At 37.3% G+C, this 27929-nt stretch overlaps 1 protein-coding gene across 6 annotated transcripts in view; it reads right to left on the reverse strand.

Annotated features, from left to right (window-relative positions):
- Positions 1-375: 375 nt before the first annotated feature.
- The window catches only part of FRMPD2 (FERM and PDZ domain containing 2), a 78031-nt gene continuing 50477 nt past the window's right edge, over positions 376-27929 (reverse strand). For 2 of the 6 annotated variants that reach the window (XM_052798972.1, XM_052798971.1), the window contains exons 30-47: positions 25934-26228; positions 24852-25010; positions 24024-24198; positions 22690-22900; positions 21445-21482; positions 19476-19562; positions 18992-19056; positions 17411-17572; positions 16444-16615; positions 14543-14622; positions 12353-12444; positions 10814-10929; positions 8123-8271; positions 6650-6740; positions 5273-5607; positions 3556-3771; positions 3224-3286; positions 376-2406 (exon numbers count right to left, since the gene is read on the reverse strand). In XM_052798972.1, the coding sequence (XP_052654932.1) occupies positions 2335-2406; positions 3224-3286; positions 3556-3771; positions 5273-5607; positions 6650-6740; positions 8123-8271; positions 10814-10929; positions 12353-12444; positions 14543-14622; positions 16444-16615; positions 17411-17572; positions 18992-19056; positions 19476-19562; positions 21445-21482; positions 22690-22900; positions 24024-24198; positions 24852-25010; positions 25934-26228 (2578 nt within the window). In that variant the 3' untranslated portion in view covers positions 376-2334. The remainder of the gene's footprint in view (positions 2407-3223; positions 3287-3555; positions 3772-5272; positions 5608-6649; positions 6741-8122; positions 8272-10813; positions 10930-12352; positions 12445-14542; positions 14623-16443; positions 16616-17410; positions 17573-18991; positions 19057-19475; positions 19563-21444; positions 21483-22689; positions 22901-24023; positions 24199-24851; positions 25011-25933; positions 26229-27929) is intronic. The other 4 variants (XM_052798976.1, XM_052798973.1, XM_052798974.1 and 1 more) reach the window with 4 other exon arrangements.

Consider the following 27929-nt stretch of genomic DNA (forward strand, 5'->3'; position numbering starts at 1 on the left):
TTTCTGTTTTATCTTACTCTGCTAGCAGTCTTAGAGGACTAGATCTGTGTAAAAGTGTATGTCTCATCCAAAACAAAGTTCAGTCTGAGTGAGGATGTCATTATGGGGATCATAACTATAGTATCTGTTTAAAAGCATTTAATTATTATATTCCTAAAGGATAAGAATATGGGATATGGCAGAATGTCTCACAGGTCAGTAATACCTGCTTTAGGGGAACGTACGAAAGGTACCATCATGACAAAATCTGCCTTTAGAGGAAGTTTAAATATAAGCCCCAATTAAGAAAAGATTATTTTCCCTAGAGCCCTTACTGGTTAGTAGTTAAGTATTACAGCTGCTTTTTCATAAAAAGACATAAAACGAAATGCAGTGTTTTCAGAAATCTTTTTAATATCCCTGTAAAACAGGAAAAACTTCTGTCAAACAGCAAACACTTCTGTTGAACAGCTGCAAAGATGATGCACAAATGTGGAGGAACAAATAATGCCATGAAGATTGTCTTCTAAATCCAAAATGCTTGTTCTAAACCACAGAAAAAACACCTTTGCATAAAGTACAGCAATATTTTCACTGAGAAGCTTTTCAAAGTTGTTGTGGTACAAAAAGTGATTTGTGCATTCGCATGCAGTGTAGTGCATTCATTGCATAGTAGTACATGTGCAGTAATTAAAATCAAAGTGAAAGGCCAAATACCAAATTAAAGTAACAAAGTTCTGAACAAAAATTTGGTTGATGACATTTGACAAAACTGTGCAAATAGTCCTTTATATGCAACATAAAGATAGTAAATGCAGAACGTATGGAGAGTAATGCTTCTGGGAAGGCTCAGATTCAATGACTTTAAGACCAAACATTGAATTCTGTTTATGTTTATACCAATATAAGTCCAGGGTTACTCCACTAATTTAGCATTACTCTGGATCTCTATCAATATTTTTGAAATTAGCATCTGGCTCACATCATAAATTCCATTTCTATCTTTTCCTGACTTCCAACAGACTATCTGAGGGCAGAAAGAAAAAATGGCCCTTGACTTGAATTATGATTGTATTACAGTGGCTTTTTCTACAAGTCATAATTTTAATTTGTATTTAATCCCTCATTCTTTCTGAACCATAAACCTCTCATTCATAATGAAAATAAACAGCTATTTTATTGTCTTGTTTCTACTGCAGTCTTATATTCAAATGCCTCTTAATATTTTCTCCTTTCCTGAAATCAAAGAAGTTTTAAAAATATGTACAATTCAGTTAAATAAGTGCTGTTATAATTTCCTATGTTTAAAAGTTACTCTTCAATGCACATCTAATAACTTCACTTCCATATATATCACCTTCTAGGTAAAGGACTTAGAAGTAATACTATAGAAAGAAATACAATCTTACAAATTTGAACTGCAGATTTCTGCTCAAATCCACTCAAACTCACACTAACAGAAACACTTTTAACAAGAGAAATAAACTGTACAGAGAGTTATTTACTCTAATTTAAACATCTGATTCAGCCCCTACTAAAACCAGTGGGACTTCCCATAGATTGGTTCAGATCCTAGATAAGAATTACAAGATAGTTAATCAATGGAAAGGATCGGGGGAAGATGAAATGTATATGCATGTCACAATGCACACACAGTCATTTCATCTGGCTTAGTATTGCATTCCTTTTTACATGGATGCAGAATGAAAGAATACTGATGCTATCTACAGCTGTTCATATTGCTGGGAAAAATTAATATTCCATCCAATTATTACACAACACTCTTCCTGCTTTGAAGAGAACCAGCTAGGGTTCAAAGGCATCCTATTTTTCTGTCAGTTTCTTGATTTAAGATGTCTAGTGATGGTGGTATAAATTCCTGGGCTGGAGTGATGACTCGATATGGTTCTACATTGTTCAAGCAACCAAGGGTAAACAGAGTCCTTCCACACAAAAGCATAACTAATCTTCCACCAAAACCAGCAGAATCTTAGATCTTTATAGTTGCCCTCTGGAAAGTAAAGTTAATTCCAAAGGCTGCTATCTCCTTGTCACTCTCCCAAAATATTTTCCTAACAATTAATATGTTATTACACAGAACACGCAAGTTGTCCATGGCAATTTAACAGCAGTGTTGCAGTGCTGGCTGGCTGTTTCTCCAAACTGTGAGCCAAGATTTAAATGACTTACCCAGGACATGTTAAGCAAGGTTTTGAAATGCCTTAGAAATCAGAGTAATCTAACAAAGCATGTAATATAACACTTGTCTGTGCTGGCTTGACATCTCTTTAAAGCAATTGCTGAGTGGTCCCTGGAGTCCAAAGGGAATAGCAACAGGGAAGAGTCATACTGCAGTCAGTAGGAATGCGTTGCTTGAAGGTTCTGAAGGACTTCCAGCACAACTTCATAACAGAATAAATACTCATCCTGTATGCAGAGACACCAATGTGAAACACCTGGTTACATTCAACATAAATTCTCGAGAAAGAAGGATGGACTGGCTGAAGTGCTGTTTATAACATCAGCATCTTTGTAACATGGATACAAAAACTTAGATATTTAAGAGCATTCTTGTTCTTTTTGTAAAAGTTCAGGAATGCCTTCTTATTCAATGCAGTACCTCTAAGCATGTGCTCAAGTCTCATTTAAGTCAGTGAAGGTTATCTGTTTGCTTAAGTTTAGTCACATGCTCAATCATTATCCTGAAGAAAAATATATCAAAGCATGTGCTAAAATATTTGCCTATAGGAAGAATTTATCCTAGTCTTGTCTTGCTTTTCTTCCCACCACATGTTTGCTATAAATTGAGTTAGCTGCATCTTATCTTTTGCTGTGTGAAAACTCTTTTCAGGGGTAGGTTTAACTCAGTAGTAGTTGGGTTTACTGAGGTGATGATAACAGCAATAGCAAGAATTCAGCTGAAAGCCGGAATTTTGCAGGGTAAGGTTTATGGTATCTCACCGGTTTTGTTAGTATACCTGCTTTTCTTTTTGCTTGAAAAAAGGGGGCAGGGAGGTGTCTGGTATCTGTACTATATTGGTGCTTTGCTTTTATTTCAAGTAGTTAGTAAGGGACAGACCTTTCATATTTAAATCTAGACACCACTTGCCTGGAAGGCTGTTATTTTCCTCAAATGAGAGGGCTAAAATTATGCATTAAGCCCCAGATTTATCAAAGCATATGGATATGTACCACTAATTGAGGCTTTTAAAAATCATAATCTAGTTGAATATTGAGAACTTACCTTAGTTTGGATCATGCCAAAACGCTGATTTCTCAAATCTCTCACTATCTGCTTGATGCTGAACTATCAGAAGAGAACAGTTTTTATTTTGTTGACATGCAAGTTATAAAGAAAGATTTAAGCATGTTCAGATGGGGAAGCTGTGACTCAGTTCTTCTACAAATAGTATATTTGTAGTTATTATCTTTGTTGTTTAAAACAAGAAAAGCTGGGTTTATTCCATTTTGTTAGGATGAATTCTACCAGGAATTACTCTGGTCTAAGATACCCCCACGTGTTGTTGACATCCATACCGGTTTGTAATACTTAACGATGATCTGTTTGATACTTACACATAAATCTTTTTCTATATAGCTGAGCAGAACTTCAACACACAGCAAAACTCCACTTCTTCCAATGCCAGTGCTGCAGTGAGCAACAATAGGTCCTGTACTGTGAATTTTTCTCATGTAACAAATAAATTTTACAAGCTGCTCAGCCAGTTTGGGAGTATTGTGGTCTGGCCAAGTGGTAAACTGCAAATGACTTATAGTGCGCTTCTCTTCTGTCTGGAAGAGGAAGACCAGAAATGTTAAAAATGATCAGTCCTAAGACTGATTTTCAAGGAATTCCTCTGATAAATTTTCCTTCAGCCTCATTCTTAGTCAATTGTTTGTCTATCCTACAATTCTTCAGCTTTTCATACTTGACCCTATTAAAGTTTCTTTTAGGTTTTCAGAAATGCTTTGAGAAGACAGAGGCCTAGGAAATTTACTTCATATAATTTTGATAAGAGACTGAAGTTACTCTGTTGCCCCAAAAGGATGTAGTTGTCTTTGTTGGTTAGAAAGGAAAAACAAAAACATTTGTTAAATTAGAACATTCTGGTACTTTTTACTAAAATTGTTTTTGTAACTGAACTAAGCAATGCTAATAGAAGAGTCGTAATATGATAGCCACGATAGTGAGATCGAAAATGATGTTCTGACTATCAGATATAAAAGAACTATTTGTGATTAGATACCCTACCATACAAACCAAATCAACTAAAAAAATGATTACAAGAATAATCATAATGTAGATAAAATAAAGAGTATTATTAATTGAATGGTCCTGGGACAATACTTCTTGTTGCCAGCTTGCCAAAACACATTAAGCTGAATGCAAAAGAACTACCTAGATTTTTACCATCCAAAGAATTTGGATGGATTTCTGCTAAAGTAAACCTGTGGCTTTCTGTAGTAATTTGATACTGGTCCAAGACAAACATAGCAAACATAACATCTTCATTGAAACAATCACATATAATGTCCCATCCTCCCATCTTAATAATCTTTTGGGAAGACTCATATCAAATGCATTACTATGCTTCACGCTCAGTGACATAAGGTGAATTGTGTTTTCTTCATATAGAGAAATTGTTTTCTTGATGGAAAAAGACACCAAGTTAGTCTGGCACAAGTATTAATCTTTTAATTATTCCATTAATTAATATGCCCTGCAGAAATTTTTGCAATTAATTAATATGTCCTGCAGAAATTTTTGCAAATTTGCCCCAATTTCCATGTTCTTACACCTGGATTCTGTATTTGTTAGTTTTCTAAAAATTTGCTGCTAGATTTGTAGTTTCATGTGTATTCATGTCTTTTCATCAATGAAAGAAGTATCATTTGTTCTAAATTCTAGGATGAAAACCACCTTCTTCCCCTCCTTCCTTCCAGCCACTGTTACAGAATATGAATCCATTCTGGCAGCCCTTACTGATTTGATTTGATGAGAACACTAAGCAATTCTGCAAAACACTGAAAACACCAGCTCTGTGACTATTAAAGGACTAATTTTTGGACATTCTTATCCAAATGTATGTAATATTGGATCCATTGCTTGTGCAATGAGCAAAGAAGCATCATCTCATTAACCCTAATTTCATGCCTGTTATTCAGATTTTTCTGTTCCTAAAAAATACTGAGCAAACATTAAGAAGCAGCAAACAATAATACTAGTATTTACTCATGTAAAATATCTAATCAGTTTCATCATACATGAAAGCATTAAGCCTACTCAACTTACCTGCTTGTTGATCATTTCTATTATTCTAATTATGAAGTATTCCACAATCTGGTAATTGTCTAGCCTGAGATGGAAATTAGCCAGGTCTATAGCATCATGGGGAGGTTCAGGCCAGTATCGATGACATTGGACTTGCCCTAGCTCCACTTCTTTTGTCATCATGGCAATAACATCTGATTCACTCTCCCAGACCATTTGCCAGAAATCAGCCATAGTGGATGGCAGAGGCCCTTGGGTTATAATATAGAAATGTTCCTCTTCTCCAACTTTCATTGTAATGTAACTTGCATTAATGTAGCCATTCTTTTCTCCCAGAGGAACTCGTGTCTTATCATCTGTACAGAAACAGAAAGTTGCTATTTCAGCTGTCGATCTGAAACTGAGTTCTACCATCTCTAGCACTCAGGAGATGGGGAACCTCAGCCTCTAGCAGTAAAGTATGCCTCTGGATTTTAGAATACATTTGGCTAGTAACACTAATATTAATCACTGCTAATAGGAATTCCCACAGATAAATTGTATGGTTCGCTGCAGCTTTATTTCTCTTAAGACTTGCATAACACTGACAAGCCCCCTAATTACCATAGAATTGTTTAGCAGCAATTCAAAATAGTGTATCCAACACTGCTTTTAATGTGTGGCACGGGAACATTGTCACTGGATATTTGTGTTATAAAACAGGAAACTTCTGAGAATGTATACTGTATCACTAATATAGAGAGGTAACTGTGCTACAAATTTTGCATGTGCTGTCCTGCTGCTGCAGTTTAAACAAGACATTGAGGGTCCAGAAAGTGTTCTCCTTCTGTTGTGATACCTCTTGGGGAATCATTGGGCAGTACATTATTTTTTGGAAGTCCTTGTTAACTGCAGTCATTCAACTCCTGGACTCAAATCTTCCTCCTAAAATGACTTCTCATCAGTGATGAAACTTGTTTCTGACTCAGATCAGAGCTGAGCAGCTAAAAGCTCTGGTTGGATATTATGCTGTGTCACAAGCAGTAGACATACCTGTACATTTAAATAGATTTAAAGAACTGCTATTATAGTTCAAGTTACACTTGCCCACAGAAATGTAGATCAATATCTCTGAGAAAGAGGGAAGGAAACATCAAGACAGCTGGCCCCCTACCAGACCAAATCCTGCCTTGTGGAAGACAATACTTCAGAAAATTACATACTGTGCAATGCAGACATCCTTACGTGAACTCTACCTCTTTTGAGAAAAATCTCAACACATTTCATTATTGCTGGAGCTCTCTGTGACTAAGAATGTGGTGGGATTTGCACCTCCTACATCTCAGTGTTGTAAGTGTTTTTCTGTTTTCTGATGTCTTTGTTCACTGAATGTATGTTCTCATTAGTGTGCATACTTACATGGAAGAATATCTCGGTATCTGTTTTTATCCTGGTTTTCTGGTGCTTTGCCAGTTGTGCAGTCATCTATTGGTTTCACACGTTCTAAAGCCTAGATCAAAGAGAAATAGTCAATCCATGTTGTTCACATCCTTTATAGACAAGCTTTACAGAGTCGGTGTGAGCAAACTTTACTGCTATATGTGACCCAAGACTGGCAAATAGACTTCTTACAGAAGAGAATCAGTACATCATTCTCTCAACTTCTAGGCAAGCAATTCAAATTGCTTTGTATTTTCTTCAGCCTGAACAAAATTTCTGGGATTTTCAAGTGAGATTTCCAACCCACATCCCCAGCTCCTGTCATTACAAATCCCTGTTGTATATTGCTGTAAAAAAGATGTTTGCCACTATACAGTGTATATGGACTGAAAATACATGTTCAGTTCTTTAACATCTTCATGAGTTACTACAGCTTTTACTCAGATAAAATATCCAATGGCTTTGGTAACCAGTGGTTTCCTTATTAGATCTTTATGTTTTCTGTGCAGATGCTTGACTCAGCTCATAGTGTGTTATGCCTACATCACTAACAGAATGGAATGAATGGAAATTAATACATGCCCTTGAGCCTTCAGGGAAAGTCAGCAAATCCTACACACTTGAGCCTGTGGGATTTTGTACCCAGAAAGTCAGAGATATAAAGGCAAGTGAAAGAAACTGATAACGTTTTAATTACTATGGAAAAGTGGTAGCAATCTGCTTCACTGGTGATGAGTACATCCTTTAAAGGAAATTCCAGTACTGTGTTGAAGAGTTATGAAATAATCTGTTCTTTGGGAATTTGCTGATAACTGAGTACTCTATTTATATACTGAAACAAGAGTTTTTATATGCCTTCCTAATTTTACACTTTTTCATGATTTATGTGCCATCAGATGTAATTATGTGTTTTCATTATCTATGGAGGTACATTACTTTTTAATTTCACAAAGTTCCTGACATTAATAGCATCTTGTGGCAGTGAGTTCCATGTATCACTGGAGCACTGTGTGAAACATTTTCCTTTCATCAGCTAAGTGTTTCAACACTAGTGAATCCCTAGCAGCATGGATTTCTTGCTTTAGTGCAGCCTCTAGAATAGTTCTTAGGCAGATGTTCAGCAGAGCTGATGGGGTAATAGGAAGAAGTCAGTCTAGGAAAAAGTGATTCATACTCTACTTTTGTGTATGATGTATTTTTCACTCCATGTAGGCAGTATCTTTGGACAGCTAACAGTGTAAGCCTGACCTGCATGGAAAGAGAGAGGTGCAAATACTGTAGCATCACCCAAACAGCAGAGTAGAAGCTCCATTCTGGCTGGAATAATTCTCTGAGAAAGTGGAGTCGGTAAACATATACAAGTAGATCTCCCATCCAGTATGCAGAAGGCTGCTAAAAGTCACTTTCTTAGCTCTGCTAACACTCAGATCTTAAAAAGGAATCACACTTTACCATAAACTCCTTTAACACCTCTTGATTTTCAATCCGCAACTGAAGGCCTCGAATAAGACCTGTGATGCCAGTCCTTGGACCTACTCCAGTCAGTGATGGTTTAAAGTTAATTAACTGAGTCAGTTCATCTCCAGAAGCAAAGGTTCTGCCTATATATCAACAAAAAGACAAAGGAGGTTTTGATTATTGTTGTTCATAGTGCAAAGTCTTGGCTTTAAAAACTAGGGGGCTGCAGTACTTAAGTACATTTTGATGCTTATACTGTGGAAGTGAAATGTGAAAAAATATTTTTGGCTTACTTATGTTCACAGCAGAAGGAAGAATAAGTCAGCACTATGGATATAACCAGCACCACATTTCATGTAATTTGGAAGCAGATCCAACTATTGCAACTTATTGCCTCATATGGTTTCTAAATACAGTCTGTTCTAAATAAACTGTTCTTGCAGAATTGTAAACTTTAATGCTAGTATATATTGGTATAGGAGACTCTGGCCACATCTTCACAGGGAATCATCTTCATGTTTCCAATGCTTTCCTGAAAATTGGTATTGCCACACCCCACTGCTAGGAATAATCACTGCATATTCTTCATCCCTGAAGTAAGAAAATATATTCTGTTCTCTTCATCTTACCTCACAGTCCCCTTCAAGAACAAGATGTGAAGTATCTGATGCACCAAAATCAGAATTCAGTTTTACTAATTAGCTGATCCTTAAGTATGTGTTCTGATCCAAAACTTGACAGATTAAGAAGATGGATAAACATTTATATCTCCAGAAATATCACTACTCTACTGGAGCAATTGAAAAACTTTTGTTACCAGGTAGAGTAAAAACAGCAGCTTGTTCCATAAAAAATAGTGGTTTGAGGCAGAGGAATTATGCAATTTGTTCTTTTAGTCATAGGCTACTGTTGGCAAGGAATAACATGCCAGCTGTCTCAAAGAAAACCTGGTGATCTATTCCACAGGTTTGCTGTAGGCTGAAGACAAGGAGCAATGCTCTGTTTTCCTCTTGTAAGATGTCATTGCTACTCTTAACTAATCTCTGTTAACAAAGTGTTGTGCTTGCTATGCTTTCGTCTGGGCTGCAACTTGCACCTGCCTTGCCTGAGCTTCTAAGACACTTTCTGTTCTCTAACCCTCACAGATGCAAGGGTGTTTCTATTAACTGGTTGAGAGTGCCAGTGAAGACAGATCCCTCTCCAGACAGAGCATGCTATTTCGCACATACCTCTCTTTCCTTCCAGATCAAGTGGAATAAAAACCCCAAACTTTGAGCAGGCAGTAGAGGATAGATTGGTTATAATTTTCTGTTTGCTAGCCAGCACAGCTTGGTAGTGTGAGGGAGATAACTGTGGTTTACTTCTCTTAAGAGCCGTCAGCAATTCATTGCTGCCACAGGGCAAGAAGAAGCAGGGAGAGACCTGTATTTGAGAATCTATGGGATACTGCAGCATCCTCAGTGTGATTCCCTTCACAAATTATTCTTGTTTGGGGCAGAAGCAGCTTAATTTCCTACAGGAACAACAAGGCAGATTCTTTCTGTAACCTGTCCTCTGGTATCAGAGAGGCTTAGCACCTGAGCTGTGAAAGTGCTTCAGTATGTGTTTAAGCACATCAGTTCTAGAGGTTTTAATGAAGTTACTATATGAAGTGAAATTCAGTGAGTCTGGGAACAAAGTCTTGAGATAGAATTTGACCCTTCATTCTACGTTTTTGTGTAAGTGCTTCAATAACTTTTTTGAGGAGGTGTATGGGAACAGTGTGGGAGAGAGGAGAATGATTTAAAAAACCTATTGCATCCAGTGATATCAAGTACATCTTGTGGTATGTTCCTAGAATTTGTTCCATTAATTCTCAAAGCCTTATTTGTCATTGCTTTTTATATGTGAATAAAGGCCGTCTACTACATCCAGTCTGTTTACTGTATCTCTTGTAAGATAATCCATCTGCTTTTATTTTATTCATTTTGGGACAAACTAAGAATTTCAGTTTTTTAATTATGCACTGGGAAGTTCCCACAAATTTGCTTCTGACCCAAATTGCAGTGTTCATTTTTTTTGTTCAGCCACTGAGCCAATGTGTCATTTCTTTGCACCATCCAATACTGGATGATTTGAACAAATGTCATGATGTTGCTCAAATTAATTCAACAACTTTCTTTTCAACTTATTTGCTCAGTTTGTACACCTAATTGAGTATAATCAAGGTATTCAGAGATTTTCCTTTGGGGAAGGACATAATATATAACATTACAAACAAAAAAAATCCCAACCAAAAGCCAAAACAAAAGACACAAAAAAATAAAAATAAAAAGTTGCTCATCCTTTTGAAACTGGAGTTCCAAAGCAGAGGTGCTCAGAGCAGTGGTGAGTGGGTGATGGCCAGCAGAGCTGCCATCCCTGGGTTCAGTTAACTACATTCAGACTCCTGTTCCTTCCTTCTAGCAGTTCTCCAAAAGAGTTGGAGAGCTCCTGATGTAGACTTTCTTCTTGTGGATGTTGCAAAGGTTTGATGACCTTCATATATAGCAATGGTAAAAATTGTGTCCTGAGTGCCCTGGTCTTTGAGACACAAAGAGCAAATCCTTAGCTTGTATACAAGGGATTGGTGTTGTTCTCACTGTACATATATGGGGGAGCTGGCCTATAATGTTAAAGAAACAAGAGAAGTTTTTGCATGGTTACTTCTAGGTAGAATGGAAATCCTGTGGGGCATATCATCATCTTCATTGTTCCAGCTGTCTGACTCAGACTGCTGATTCTCCCTTCTGCAGCCTTCACATTCTGCATATTTCTGTGACCTGTAAAACAGCATTAGTTAAATGGTCTTATGGAAGTGGCAGAAGCTTTGATAATCTGAACTGTACAAAGGTTTTGTTTTTAATCTATTTTTGATCACTTTTAACTTTTTGAGCAACTATTTTCAAGAATTAGTGTGAACTCTGAAGAACATAAACTGAAGGAGTAATAGCAGCGTTTTGTCTGGAGTAGTGTTTGCAAATATGGCTAGTGAAAAAGACTTTTATCTGTATGTGGTACTTTAATTTTTCAAGGAGATAAGAACATACTTTGTATAAAAAACTGCCCAAAAATTCATTGGAAGTAAGGTTTGTCACAGTCATAGACAGTTTTTCATGTATGACATTTTTCAGTTGTTAGGCAATCATAGCTAAATAGGCTTTGCTTGTTACTGTTTCCTAAAGTATTTAGAAAATTTTAGAGCACTTACTTACTTAAATATGTTTTAGATAGAAGATATGCCTGCAATCCAGAATACAACTGTAATGCATGCAGAATGGCTCAAATATTCCTCTTCTGGCTAACTCTGATACCCTCAGACCTAACACTTAGCTATGTTAGTAGGCTTAAGCATATCACAGTCTTACATTATCCTATCCTATGTATGATCATAATACATAATGTTAGAAATAGTAAAAGGTACACTTAAGAGGGAAAATAAGATAATAAGTAGCAGTTTTGCAAATATCAGTAACCATTGCAGGCTGTGCATGTTCAAGTTACACAAAGCTCTTGCAAGTAGGAAATAGAAATACCAGAAAGTACTGGCAGTAAAAAGATTCAGATTACAGGACAGGGGCCAGAAAACCATTTTATCTGCAAAATTACCAGAAAAGATACTTGTTATCCCTATATATGATAAGATAACTTTGTATTAGCCATACTACATACATTATCAACACTCCATTATTCTTTGTTTTCCCGTTGTACTGTAGATTTAAAATTTGAAGTAAAATTCTTCTCTTCTTGTACTATGTACTTTCTTTGGAGTAACGTCCTCAGATTCTCTTGATTCCCAGATGTCTGGAGTTCAACATCTGTATTGCTACAGCCATAGCACGGGGTCCAGCCCAGGCTGCAAGACCTGCTTGGAACACTTAGTAAAACCCATGGGGACCCTGCCCACACCAACATGACAGCACTACCACTGTTCTCCCTCCTCCTCAGCTAGAAAGGCTAAAGCTAGCTTACGCATGCCTGCATGAGCTGTTACGTGTAGAAGCTTCTGTTTCATTTGTCTTCGTTGTGTGGAAGCTGTTTAGCAACTCTTACTGCAGATGGAGCTGCATTCCAATAGAACTGTATTTCTATAATTTGGGACACATGAGTGCATTTGCATACCATATTAGGACAGGTCTGGAAATATAAGAATAAATTATCCATACTATTTATTTTAATAGCTTTTACTGCATTTGAAAGACTTACCTGTCTGAAATGTTACTGATGATATCCTTACAGTCTTGTCCAGCCAGTCTTTTCTGACCTTGCAGAGGGGAATTGTGTGTATTTTCGGGATCCTGCAGGTTTAAAATAAGAAAGATCTGTGAAAAATCAGTACACAGAAACATCAAGAATATAGTTACTTTCATCAACATTCTTTCTTATATCTGAGAAAATGTGTCCTTCACTCAAGAAGGAAAGGAAAAATAGAATAGTTTCCACTTTCAGAAGAAGGTACGTAACTTTGATTCAGCATTGCAGTATCTACTAGGAGTAAAAAGCCACATCAGCTGTATTTGTGAGTTTCATAACAATACAGTCTTCAGACATCTCTACAACTTCGCATGCATGACAACTTTGAAAAGGTTAATGTTAGTTATATCCTCTCTGATCTCATGAAGAAAATGCAATCACAGGAATCATGAGTCACACTCTACTCTTCAACTCCCAGCTCTTGGCAGCAGAAAGCACCAGTGTCTGAGATGGAACTGTTGGTAATAATTTCCTTTTTTTATCTCAGACACAACTATGTCAGCTGTCAGAAGCAGGGTGCAGCTGCTCTACTGAAGAAGCACTCAACTAACAGAGAAGGCAGACCCTTGATCATCCTCCATATGCAGTAGAAGCAATAGTACTGGTGTCTGTTTTTCTGTCCTGGAGAATGATAACTGGGTCCTGCATTTAAATAATGATGCAGGACATCTGCCGTTAGTATGTGGAAATGGCTCCTTCTCAGTTGTAATACTTGATAGATAATTATTTAAATTTTAGTTGAGAGTGGTGTTTCTTCTTCTTCCCCTGCTTAATATTCCAGATGAACTCAGAAACCACCCTGGCATGTTACACAGTATATACTACTGAATGTCCCACAGAATCTTAATGGGAGCTGCCACTTATACCTTATTTTCTTACTTTTATGCTTATATTTCCCTATTATAATACGGGAATTCATGGCTGCCTATTTAACCGCAAATTCATTTAGCCAGTTTCGGCACTTACTGACTACACTGATTGATTGGAGAATGCTACATGGATTTTTGATTTCTATTTGCCAAGGAAAGGTATTTTACTGCTGCCTTTTTGCATCTGTTTTTTTCAGTAGCTTGTCATTTTCAAAGTCTACATCTTTGGAGTAGATGGCAGCTGTGCTCTATAAAGTAAAGCATAAATAGTTTCTATTCATAGGAGACAGCTAAAGGCAAGCTGGAAATAAGAAGAGAGAGTTAATGGAACCAATTCAGCAAAAAATTTTAGCATGTGCTTAAAGTTAGGCATGTGCTGTGCTAAACTAGATAGACTTAACCACATGCTTAAAACTAAATCTATGGCTTAATACTTTGCTAACTCAGGGATCTAATAAGGAACCTGTAACCTTAGTACCATCTCCTACTTCTCATTGATATTATTTCTTGGGTGTACTTCTTTGTCAGATCATAGACATGACCTTGTTTTGATACTACATTTCACTGATCTCTAACAGTTTAGTTCCAACACCCATTCCAACAGTGTACTTAAAACTTCCTCAAACAAATTCCTCTTCAAGATTTTCTCAGCTTATTCACATCAAGAATTTCCTCCATTTGTCTTTTTCTAGTTTGATTATATTGGTTGAGGCAGGGTTTTGGGTTTTGATTTGTTCTGGACGATAAGATGACCTGTATTTCTCACATTTTCTGAGGAGAGGTTTTACAGTTGTAAACTTAGAAATAATAGATGTTGTAAAATTTGCTGTGGAATGTCTTGCAGTACTTACTAAGATTCAAAAACATAACCATGTTTGAAGAAGTTTGGGTGCCTTGGAGTTATGAATATTAATGGCAGACAGTTGAATAGAAATCTTTTAAAGTATATTGTTTTAAAATACTGAAAGGAGGGTAAAATTAATAAACGATTCATTCCAATATTATAAAGCATCAGAACTAGACTTGCATATGCAACCTTCCTTCCCCCCACCCTTTTAGCATATATATATTATACGAATTATATGGTCTTATCTCAGTGGAATCCCATGACTCATTCAAATGTTAGCAGTTCCAGTCATTGCAGCACACTTCCCTCACATTAATCTTTTTTCATTAAGAAGGTGTGGTTCTTGCCTGCATTGCAGCAAACCCATTTTGTAAACAAACATGAGTACATTGCCTGATAACTTCTGGAAGCCTGATTCAGATTTACCTTGGTGCACATCTGGTTGAATTCTTCTTCTTCCTTGAAAGTGAAAACAGTCTGAGCTCGCAGGCTTCCCTCAGCACTGTCTGAATACCAGAAAACAAAATCAAAGTAAAATGCCTATAAAGCATGAAAATACAGTTCTATTTCTTCTGTACCACCCACACCAGGGGAATTTGATCTTGGAAGAAGCATTGAGATACAGTGCCAGAAACTGGCATGGAATATCCCTTTCATGGATGCTCTGAGAGGGTTAGTACACCACAAATGCCATATATCACTACTGAAGAAGCCAGCATAATTCAGGTTGCCAGAAGATACAGTGAAGTAGACCCCTGTATCAATAGCAGTTATAAAAAACCTGAAACAGAATTTAAATCTGCCCTCCCTAACCCAGCCCATTCCTTTGCAGTGCTACGGGACAAATACCATAGATTAACTTTGATGCCAGTGCTTCTATAATACCATTGGGTTTTGCTGGTCCAGGAAAACAGTTTAAACTTTCCAGCAACTCTGTATTTCATGTGAGATGCAAATAAATGTCCCTACAGCTAGTTCCTTGAATTTGAAGGGCCGGAGAAAAGGCTACTCTCACTGAAGTGAATGGGAATATTTCCACAGCCCTTAATAGAGCAAGAGCTTCAATCAGCCTTTTTATAACTGGCTGTCCTTCCATTTTTTTTGCATCATTAACGGCTAAATTAAACTAGAATAGAGATGGGACAGTGAACACCCTTCTTCCAGGCCGGTGCTGAGCGTAGCTTTCTCATCCTTATGGAAAACCTTTGCTCTTGAAACACACAGGGTAGCTTCTAGTAAGTGAAGGAGTGTCCAGAGCTTGTGATACGTGCTAGGAGTTCAAGAGCATTACGTTCAGTCTAATAGATATTGAAAAAATTGAGATCCTTGAACCCTAGAGGCAGCTGCTGCCTAACAGCAGAATTGCCTAAATTATCTATGCAGGTAAGTTTGCATCAGTAAAGCTGACTAGATGCATAAATGTTTGCTGTAAAATATGTCCAAAATCCACAGTCAGCTCTTCGTCTCTTCCTAGTCAGCTGGGGAGAAAGCAAATAGCAATGACAGTGGCTTTCTTGCCTGAGAAGATTTGAAACAAAGCCTCCAATTTGTAACGAGCAGGCCAGAAGGTATATTAAGGAAGTATTCTATATTATTCCTACTGAAGTTTCTCCACATTATAGGAAACATTTCAGTGTTTAAAGAAATAGAAAGTTGAGGAATATAAACCCGTAATCTATTGGTGATAGTATACCCTTGCTTCCACTCCCAGCTTTAATTAGTATTTAAATTTGGGGCATTCAGTAGAGCAGAGCCTGCAGCACAAGTTTCTTCCATTAGAGTTATTCATCTCTCTGAGTACTGCCCTATGCAGGTGGGTGTGCTCTCAAATTAATAGCAATCAGCTTGGGACTAGAGGCTTCTGGATTTGAACATGAACAAGCACAGAAGGGAGAGGAGCTGTCTGCTAGGCAGAATAGGAGGTGTAGTGCTTCCAAGAGATAAGGTAGGAATGCTGGGATATGAAATTTGTGGGAAATGTATTTTAGCAGCAGGGTCAATAATTGGCTGTGATTCCATCGGTGAGTTGTATAAAATTGGGTAAAATCAGACTAAGAACCTTCATGACTTAAAAACATAAGCTGAGTTAAGACTTTGGGGGTCTTGCAGCTTTGCTTCTACTATTCCTAGACTTAAAATCACACTTAGACATTTCTTCCCTGTGGTCCTATGTCTTCAGTAGCTTAGCCAGAGCTGCAGATCTACAGCTATGAATCAATACTAACTGTAAAGTTAGTAATATTGAGTTGTTTTTCTAATAGGAAAGTTGAATTCAGGCAACACATAATCCCACCTTTATCATATACTGAGCAGATGTAGCTGCTTACCAGGCTCTGCTTTTGTGTTTGGGGGGGAAGGTATACCATTGCTCTGATTGCCTGAATAAGCCCAATGCAAAGCTATGCTTCGGCAGACAGTGAGTTGGACAGTGCCTTGAGCCTTGCGCAGCAAATCTATAACTGTTTGGCGTGGCAGTCCAGACACAAAAGTCTCATTCACCTGAAAAATACAATGATATGTACTTCCAGATTCCTGTAACAGAAAGCTTTTTTTAATTGCATATCCCAGCACTAAGCAATCTTTATATAACTTCTTTGCACTTCATGTGTTCTCATCCCCTCCCATTTTAGTAACTTGCTTGATCCTTTCCTCTCTACTTCCTTATACCGTGATTGCCAGCAGTATACCACAAAAAGTACAGTCTGCATCTCTTCCGAGACACTAAGAAGGCATTGTTTCCCCCACTCTTCAGATGGAAGATGGAGGAGCAATGGATGTAAATGAAAAATAGAAAAGCAAACAAAAATATTGAAACTCCTGGAGGGGGAAGAAAAAATAATTTGGGGTAAAAAAAAAAAAAAGATTATTTATGTTAAAATAGTAAGATACTAACATAGTAAGATTTTAAATAAAGATTCAAAAGCTCTAATTCCAGTGCTTTTTGCTTGTCTTGATAATACCTAACTGGCACTGATGATAGGTTCCTCCCAGTATCCTGGTGAGCTGTTATATGCACGCTTGGTCAGTTAACTGTCATTTCCCTGATTTTTTTTCATGCCACCTCCAGCTGTAGAGAGGTCCAGTCCCACAGGAAGCTGAACTCTAGGCAAGAGGTGGGGAGGCCCAGAACAGCCCTCTGACCCCCAGGAGCTGAGCGACACCATCTTCTACATGTTAGTTACTGTGCCAAGCAGCCTCAGGTTTCCAATCTGCACAACCTTTATACTGAACAGAATGCTCATTATAAAGTAACTAGAGAAAATGTAGGCCAAAACAATGAAGAACAAGCATTACCTTAAGTAGGATGTCACCAACTTGAAGCCTCCCATCTAGATCTGCAATGCTGTCTGGGCTGATGGCTTTTATTAGGATAGCCCTGCCATTTCTTCCACCTACCAGTGCAAATCCTAGGCTTCCATTTTCTGCTTTTTCCAGCTCAATCTTAATAATGAAGTCCTACAATAGAAAAGGATGCAGTCTAAAGTGTAGTTTATTCAGGGCTGTGTTTTGTTTGCATTTTTAATACCAAAGAATCCCATTATGCTTCACAGTCCTCACTGGCTGATGTAGATTAAGGGATATATCCTTCTCTTGAATAGGTGTATAGAGCTTCCAGTGATTAACATAGCAGCTACATGTATGTATCAGAAGGAAAAATAGTACATACTTTTTTCCATAATCTTTTTTAATAATTGCTGGAGGGAAAAATAACCTCTTAAGAGCAAGGAAACATGTACTTTTGTAATCCTTTAATAATATATCAAGTACATCACCTTCATTAACAAACAAGTCACTCGTCTCCAGCATGACAGTAATGCAGTACATACTCCATTCTTTTATTGTTCTATAATGAAAATCTTAACCTTGCAACTCCAGCATACACGTATGTTTAGCCTTAGCACTTCATTCAGTTTTAAAATCAGCTGCTTTTTTAGGGTCAGGTATTATGTCAGAAATAGCAGCAACCTAGAAATGTTTGACTTGCAGCGTGACTAGTTCCAATGTTGCAAATATCATCCTCAGAAATTATTTTAGCAAGTTGAACAGATAAACCATTATGGATTAAATGGTGCGGAACAAGCAGTAATAGTGATGACTTAATCAAAAGTGAGAAAATTGTTCCAATTTTTCTGCCAGGTTGGAGGCCTAATTTTAACAAGAGACAGCCCTTTTTTGCAAACCACACTCAAGAGAAATCTAGTAAATCTACTCCCATAAAATATCAGTCCCCATGCGGGTAATTTCAATTCCAAGTAACATTATTTTCTGCATGTTTGCACAAACAGAAGTGATGTTTGCACTTGCAAGAATTTTGAAGCATTGTATGTTAAGCATGGAAATTACTTCTTTTTTTCAAAGAACACACCTGTGTATTTTAAGGATTCATCATTTAAAAAATGGCATTATTCTTGCCAAATTCAAACCGTTATGGTTTATGTCAATGCTTCACAATTACAATTACACTTATTTTCCCCAAAATCTCATGCTGTGACATTCTGTATCTTTTTCCTGTGCTGCTTTCTCTCTAAGCTAAGGGTTGATCTTGTAAGCTGCTAAGAGTACTCTGAAAACCTAGTGGAGGGACTATATCATATGAGTCACACTTGTATTACCACGCTGGTAAAATAGTGATATTATACATTGAAAAACAGCAGTAGAAGAATCTGACCCCAGGAAATGCTCAGCGCATTCTAGTCCATGAATGCTGAAGCAATTCCACACTTCATGGGACACTCTCCAAATGCATTATATTCACATTTTCAAAGAAACTGGAGAGGAAACAAATACATTAAATAGCACTGTTGAAAAAATCTCACTCCATATAGCTAACTTCACTTGATGGACCATGTCACACTTGATAAAATTGTCATTTACCTTACATTCTGGAGAATCAGGAGTGTTTTGCTGAGCACCACAGTTTGTTTCCTCCAAATGTTTCTCTGTGAAAAAGCAGCAACAATTTTTATACAGTTGTACTGGTAAAACGTTCTATAGTATAACACTAAAAGTCGTATTCAGAGACATAATAAAACATTTTATATTTGACATGTAAAATACAAAAAAAATTCTTGTGGACTTATGTGGCCTTACACTCCTGTAAACTGTAAACTGAGCCTTCTGCACATTATCCCTGTAGACTTTTTACCTCCCAGTGAGCAGGTTCCAAAGTTACAGGGTCAGAGACACCAGACAGACAACAGGTAATGTATAAATGTTCTCAGAAACTCTGAGGGAGGCAGTTTTGTTTATGAAGAACTAATCTTTCCAAGATGCTGCCAGTACCACCTACAGACTTATTTTCTTTCAAAGAGAGAGCACAAAATTTTACAAACCCTAATGAATAATACAAGTTCCTTACCATGTTGATGCAGCAGATGCTGTTCTTGGGAATTCAGGTTTCCATTTGAGAAAGAAATATTGGCTTTCTCTGTCTCAGCAGGTGGCCCTAAAAGCATACATGTAGGTTTGTTCTGACAGGCCTCCCTGCTAACCTTCATATACACAAGGGAATGTAAACTCTGTGCTTAGATTATTATACAAAGCATCAATATCCAATATTGATACTATATGAGGCAGTTTGAGATGCTACTGCATGATTAAGTTTGCCAGTTTGCACAGTGATATAAATAATTTTGTCATGAATTGCAGAGATACTGCCTCTCAGTCATTGCTATTTTTAAAATTGTAACAACAATCAGAGATCAGACTGAGTAATTCTAGACATGTGGCAATGATTAGGCAGAGAAAGAAGCAGGGTGTGTTAGTGTCTGCAGAGATGGATATGTAAGAAGACAATGTGCATTTCTTGACGGTCCCATTTCTACCCACCCACCCCCAGTTTTGGGGTTTTGCTTTATCATATCTTGGTGATCTTAGTTGTCTTCCAAAAGTACTCTTAATGTATGAATTATAGAAAATGATGAGTGTTCTGTTGGTTTAAAAACCCAACCAACTAACCAAAACAAAACCAAAAACCTCCCTGCTGCATCTGCAGTTTTAGTATGCATTTTTGTAACTAAGAGAGTCTATAAAATGAAGGCTTGATTCCTTAATAGGAAATTATTATAGATTTATCTATAAATCTATCAGAGATAATAGCAAACAGAACACCAAATACCAAATTTCTATAGTTTAAGTGCCTTATAAAAGGGAAGAATCTTGTTTTATAAGAGAGGCAGGTAACTGTACCATTGTAGAGTTCATAAATCTGTATCAGAGCTGGATCAGATCTGGTAACCTATTTTGAAGGTGTCTTGAGAAATCTTGGAATCTGCAAAGCTCATCGAGCAAGGATGTGTAAGCAAGGTCCTACCAGGATATGCATTTACCATGCTTTAGTTATATCACAGTAACTGAGAGTACACATAACTTTATCTGTGTCTTGTCGTAAATTCAAAGAAGCTTGTTCTCCAGTAAGTGAAATAAAAACAAACACATGGCTAGCTGTTGTAGAGTAGGAACTCTGTAACTAGCTTGACTTGGAATAATTTCTTCAGGTAGCCATGTGCCAGTATTCAGATGGCTGTAGACATATGAGCAATTCTGGTCCAGGGTTACATTTTCAGGTCATCTTTGCATGATTAAAAAAAGATTTGGATATCCAGTCAGGTAAATGAAACTGTGGGTTAGGCCTGACTTAACACTCCAGCCAAACGTACACTGAAAAGCATTACTTGCATAGCTAACACACTTTCTATGCAGTGATGTAGACATGATACCTATCCTTCCACCTGATGGTGCAGATGCAACCTCTGCTTGCTGATACTTCTACTGCTAGAGCAATTCTGGTCATGTCTTTGTAGGGCAGATGATCACTGAAGTTTTGTGTCAGTTATGGTATTAAATATCATCCCCTGATAGGAATGCTCTTGTATTAACTAAGGGATATTGGTGCTGCCTGTTTCTGATTTTCTATAGATTTATTGACAACAGTTTAAAAAGTTGGTCTAGATGATGAAGTAGTGGGTCATATTAAATAGTGGCTCAAAAAGTGCTGGAAAAGCCCTTAGAGAATAGTTTCAATCAAAACAGATGTTAAAATATGACCACATAAAATTCCCATTTAATAACAACAAATTAAAAAAATAGAAACTGACTATGCAAAATGCAATAAATATTTTTTTTACAGAGAACTATAAATTTTATTTCTATCTTTAAAGAGCTACCAAATTTTCTTCAGACCCTTAGAATGGCCATAACAGAAATACTGAATGCCAAGTTACAATCTGTTAATAACTTTTTAAATGCAATGAATCAATACCTTATGCTTATGTCCAAAATCAGAAGCAAGTTTTGAAACAAAACCCCAAAATATTAGCCTTACTTACTATTTTCGTGCTCTATAGGAACCACTGGATTGCCATTTCTGGGGGCAGAAAAAGTGAAACATGTGAGCCATTAAGACCTGCATGCTTTGTAAAGCACATATGAAAAATATTTTTAGAAAGTCAGTTGTCTAAATTGTAGTTGTACTTCTATGATTTTATTAATGGTGCTTTCCTAAAGAGCATTTATATCAGTATATAAAATATTTGACTGTATTTAACAGTGAAACATTTTATTTAAATGGGTTGGGGAAAGAAAGAACATGTTAAACCAACTGACCCAATACAGAACTGCTTTGTGGTACATTTTGAATTCGGTTTCAGTTCCCTCTCTATAAAGTGGGAATGATCTTTTGTAATTTCCTTTACCCTATTTCTGTTTGTTTCCTTAGATTGTAAATTCTTACAATCAGGGTCTGTTGCCTATTAACTGCTTGTACAGCAAGAAGTATAATGAGGCTGCACTTTCTTCATCTGCTAGACCAGTGCAAGTTAATAAAACATTGATAAAAGTTTGAACTACATTAAGATAGCTGCAACAGACATACTATCACTCACTCTGATTGTGTAACTTAATTATTCACATACTTTTTGGTTACTATTTGACTGCGCCTCTGAGATCTTTGGAAGCTATTTCTGTATCAGTCCAGGACCTCTACTGGTACTATATCAGATTGTAGAACATGATAAATCTAAAGTGCAGCCAAGAACTGATGAGGGAAATTCTTAACTGCAGGTTATAGATCAAGCCTGGGATGACTTTTTGTTACATGCTGCAGATTAAATGCTGCATTTTTAATACCTTTCTAAAATGTTTGGCTGTTGGAAGTAACTCACAGTTTCCCATCAGAGGTAGTTTCTTGCCTATAGTTGTGAATCTGAGCTTGTATGGAGAAGGTTGGCACTAGTGGTGGAAATACAAAGATTTTCACTAGAGAACAGGATATCTGAAAATGATGGCCAGCCTCACAGTTAAAGGGTTCACATTTGTGTTTGGACTATGAAGTTTGAAGAGGTTTGAAGAGTTCTCATTTGTGTTGTATGAGTCTACTTGTACTCACTGTGTTAGTTGTAATTACAAGGAGTTAAGATATCTTATGGATGTTATGTATCGGGTTGCAACATTCAGATCTTTGAGGTAAAGCATTTTTCTTGCAGTTTGTCTTGTTTTTATTGTTTGACTTGTTGATGTAAAATTTAGAAACCTGCTTCAACATTAGGATTGAGATCGAGTGTGTTCAGATTTACCTTGTGGCTTTGATTTGGACATTCTGGGTGGCAGCTTCACACACTCTCACTGCATCATCCAGGCTAATGCCCTCAGTCCACAGTCCACAAATGTAAACAATCTGATCTCGTGGCTGCAGACTGCCTTCCACACTGGCAGGAGAGCCAGGCACTATCTCTAGCACGTAAATACCTTGTAACTTGCTTCCAGCTCCTCCTGTCAGCTTCAAGCCTAGAATAATGCAGAGAAAGCATCTTTTGTGGCAGTGTGTTTTGGATTTCACTGTCAGTGACGTACAGCCTAATGGAATAGATGTGGGTCATTGAAAGATAGGCTGAACAAATCACCGACATTATAAACAACAGTCTTGCCCAGTTAGAAGGGATGTAAGAGCTGGACTGGGAGAGTGAAATGCAATTAGATGTTAAAAAAGTATGGAAAAAACTTAAATGGTATTGTCCATCTCTACGTTTCAGCTATTCCATGGTGCTTTATTTCATCTGATGTTGAATAGTCGTTTGAATAACACACTTAGCTGCATAGCAGTAACTCCCCTCATTACCAAAGTGCTTAAGCGCATTGCAATCTTTAGAGTGCCATAGGGAATGGAGGCATACAACAGCTAAAGAGATACCTATAAAGTACAAAACTGAATTGTGCAATGATATTCAAGCAATCTCCAAACAACCCAGTTTCTGAACTGGAAACAGGATGCTGTACCTGAGCAAATATAGCTATACTGTTTCCTAAGTCTACAGTTTTACCTATGTGCAATACTCACCATGTTCTGCAGAAGTACCAAGATACTCACACTGTGGGGATTTCTTTTCTCACTTTCATTGCACAATTCAGATAAAGCCTTGCGTCTGTGGTGAATCAAGGATTTGAGTGGAGATTTTTTGAATAGCAAACTATTGCCCTAAACAGTGGCTCATCCTTCTCAAACTTTGCCTTTTTTTCCTTTTTTTTTTCTTTTTTTTTCTTTCCCTCCAAATAGATCTTTATGTATCTCAGCAGGTAGTAGATATTATTATCTAACTACCATCAACTTCTGTATATCAGTAACATAAAAATATGAGACTGGAGATCTGCCAGAAACTTCAGCTGATTGGGTGATAATACAAAGATAATTTTTTCCAAGTATCTTCATTGGTCTTATAAGATATATTAGTCCTCCCTTTAAGGCCTTGCCCAAAATAAAGCTCTCCATTCCTTGGTCGTGGGTGATGGAGGAGAGCATAAAGGTGTCAAAGTCACTCAAGATCATATTGATCTAAGACCACAGTTGCTTATGATTATCTTACGATTGCTGTAATCCCTGTCTAAAACAGCATGCATAGTATTTACTACACACCTAGCTGTCCATTGGCACCTTTTGTGAGAGTAATTTCGGGAATCTCATCTGGCCTAATAGAGGGACGTGGATCACTGTCAGCACGACCGACCACAAGGTGCAGATCAGGAGGAGAGCTTTGCAGTAAAGTCAGGGCTTCATTGCATGGTAAAGATGTGACATCAATTCCATTCACCTAAATGACAAACCAGTAAAATGATGTCATAGATCTCATTGACCATCATGTACTTCTCCCTCCACTCTGAATTTTGCATATGAACTTAAATTAGTTTTCACTTGCATGTTACTGCTTTGCTGTGGTATTTAATGTCAGTGAATGCAACAGTTAAGATTGCAGTAAGATTTCTTCTTTGAACTTTCACTTTTCTGAAAGCAGAGCTTTCAGAAAAATAGCTCTTATTTTCTTGAAACTCAAGGTCTTGTAGCAAAAACCAAGGAGGACAGACTAACGCAACAAATTGAAGATGAACCAGGCTGAAAACAGGCTTTATTCATGCATTACAAAGGTCATAACTCCTGCATCCTTTGTATGTCACCTATCTTATTACGTTAATTCAGTTTATGTCAATTAATTGGGAAGGTATTTAATGTCTCAGTTGTCTTGCATTGCTGCTAGATGATTCATGTTATTTGCCTGGTCACACAATCTATTCAGTCTGAAATTTGTCCTACTGAAGTCAGCAGAATTGCATTTATTATATGATTCATTTGCACTTGCATGCCTAAATATGTGATAAACTGGACCCTATGAAAGGAAGAATGCTGAAGCTAAATGACATTGCTCTGCAAATATTTTCTCCTCTGTATAAACTCAGAGAATTACTGTACCATAATGATTCTGTCTCCCCTTCTTAGTCTTCCATCAGACAGGGCAGGCTCATTCAAGATTTCATCAACATACAGGCAGGTGTCCACTTTGTTAAGAACAACGGAGAATCCATAACCGTTGTTCTCTGACTTTGTCAAAGTCACAAAAATCTCTATTTCCTATTAAAATAAGCACAAGATATGTTTGATGTAGGCTTTTCCATTGCTTCATTAACACCTTCCATTATGTTTTATATGCAGACAGGAATCAGATCCTCAGATGGCATAAATAAGAGCATACATAGGGGTTTCTCTGATCTTCCACTGCCTTATTCCAGAATTAATTTTACTTCTTTTTACCTAGTGGAGCTTCATGGTGATTGATTGATAGGGCCTACTAAGGCAGAGAATGCCATCGGGGACTGGAGTTTTGACACCTGAAACATGTAAAGAGAGGCTTGGAGTCCTCTGAGCTGACAAGCATTACAATAGCAGGGTGCAGAGATTATTTTGTTATTGCTATTGATGTCCCACTGAAGGAAATGGCTGGAGCTAAATTTTGTCCTCAGTGCTCTGAAATTAGTAGGAATTCAGAGCTCATTAGTGTCAGCAGGAATGCAAGATGTTCAGCATTTGGCAGGACTGAGCCTTATATTTTGAATAGTAATTAGCACAAGGATCATACTTTCTTATCAGGACATTACAGTAGTATCACTGTAACAAAGTGATTTTCCACATGGGTCTAAAACACGACAGAAAAAAAACAAGTAGCTGACTCCAATTAATTTTAGAGGCTAGTAGAGGGCTTTTAGGCCTTTGTATACTGGGAATAATACTGCAGAATGCCGGAAAGTTGAAGAAATAGTAAGATGGCAAGAGCAAGGAGCTGGCCTTAAGGCAAATGGTAAAGAATTCTGGAGAGCTAGGCATAGCAGAAGGTCTGCTTTACTTGAAGATTGTGGACATTCAGGAAAGTAAAAAAAGCCATGCAGAAATAGCGTGATAATGAGTTAAAATTAACATTTAAGAATGTTGCGTTCTTAATGTTGTTTCTTTTCCCTTGTCATATTCTACCTGTTAATAATCTGGTGCCCATCACATACCCTAGTGTAATCTTCCTTTTCTTCCTTCTCTTCCTCTAGTTCCTCCAAGTCTTCCCATTCATTGTCACTGTCATGTGTCTCTCTAGCAGGCAGGGATGATGAGAAGGGACCACAAACACGTGGTTCTGGGGTCACCATAGTTGTGGAGAGTGTCTCGGAGCTTCCTCCCCGTGAAAGTGAGGTCACAGACATTGAGCTGGTAGTAAGATACTCTTCATCAATAGGGGTTAGAGAGAGAGTTTCAGGCATACATTTTGTGTTCGATAGGTCATCATCACTCTTATTAAATATGTAGCTGGAAAATAAAAAGATTGCAGTGCTGGGGTTTTCCTCCATATGCTTTATTAGGTGGCCACTGAAGAGTCTACTGCTTATACATGACCTTATTTTAATTTTAACTGAAGTACTAGTTATGGTATTAAATTGCTGTCTGGGCCCTCCAGTGTTACTATAAAAATAAATAAGTAATCAATATTTTGCAAAGCTAGTTAAAAAATTAAAAACTTGAAGAACTTGAAAACAGCCTTTGCAAAATCTTGCACTCTTTTTTTTAAGGCATTAATTAGTACTTTGGTTGCTTCTTGAAAAGGCTAATCAGACAATTCCTAGACCATTAATTATTTCATCTGCCATAATTTAATTAACTTACCTGGTAAGTGGTATGCACATTACAATACTACTACAATTTTCATATTTGCATTTTTCCTGAAAGAGGAATGCCAGCCACATTCCTGGCTCTTACAGGTCTTTCCCTGGTAACTAGAGCACAGACCAGAAACACGAAATACAAAACGATTCCTGTCTCTCCATAAAAAGTACAAGTCCTGACTTGTCTTTGTAAGCTTGCTTTTATTCTTATGCTTGCCTTGAAGCGTAAGAGTTGTCCTACAGAAATCAATGGATTTGTTCAATTACTTGAATTAAAATTATTATTGATTTTATTCCACTATATTGGAGACACAGTATTCAGCACTTTTGATGTTCAAGTCCGGACTGTAATCATATGTGTCGTCTTTAATATTGTTTTGGCTGTTATTAATGAACTCTAATAGACTACTATAGCAGTGTCTCCTATTAAATTTACCATTAAAGCTAATAGAAATGCTTGAAACACTTTTTTTTTTTCAAAAGTACATGTTTTCTTCCTATCAATCTTTATTGAAATATTGCTAAACCTCATTCATCTTAAAAACATTTAAAATGGCATAGCTTTTATTAATGCTTCACATAGCAAAGAAGCCATGTCATTTCATATGTAACAGTTGCCTAGGATCTTTCACTCTCTGATAGAACTGAACTGTGTCTACCATCTCCCAAGCAAACACACACAACTAAAAGAAACACAAATTGTCTTCTATGAAATCACAGAAGATCCCCAGTGTTAAGCTCTTGTTTCAAAATTTGTGTGTAGTCAGAAGGAAAATAGAAAGCACAGTAGCAAAACAGACATTTTGATTGGATATACCTAGTAGTCTTCAATGTTATTTTTGAAATATTGATGAAAATAAGAAACACTTGTAGGCTCGTGCTGTGTGCCCTCAGTGAGGGCAGCAATCTAGTCTGTTAGTTTATATCTGTGCAGAGAGGAAATGAGAACCTGGCCATCTCCAGTATCCCAGCAAAGCTGAGAATGAAGCTGACAGTTTGTGCTTTAATAGCTGGACAAAGATACTTACAATACTGTGGAAGAAGACTGGAATAATTAAAAGAAATGTTTAAGGATAACAGCAAATGCAGTCTGCTCCTTTCTTTTGCAGACAGGAAAGAAAAGAGTAAGTTCAATGGACATTGGTCAATGTGGGCGTCATAGAAGCTGTCACATGCTAGTGGGGTGCTGACTGACCTTCAAAGGGTGTGAAAGGTGTTTGGCAGAGCTACACAAGCTCAGGGCAATGAGCCAGCAGTGGCTTAATCGTAGCACAGCTTCTAGCCCATCTCCACATCACCATGGGAAATAACTTGAGTCTTGGTCCTGCAGGCGCATACATGAGCTCCA

Source organism: Harpia harpyja, chromosome 10 (genome assembly GCF_026419915.1).
Source record: "Harpia harpyja isolate bHarHar1 chromosome 10, bHarHar1 primary haplotype, whole genome shotgun sequence".
NCBI lineage: Eukaryota > Metazoa > Chordata > Aves > Accipitriformes > Accipitridae > Harpia > Harpia harpyja.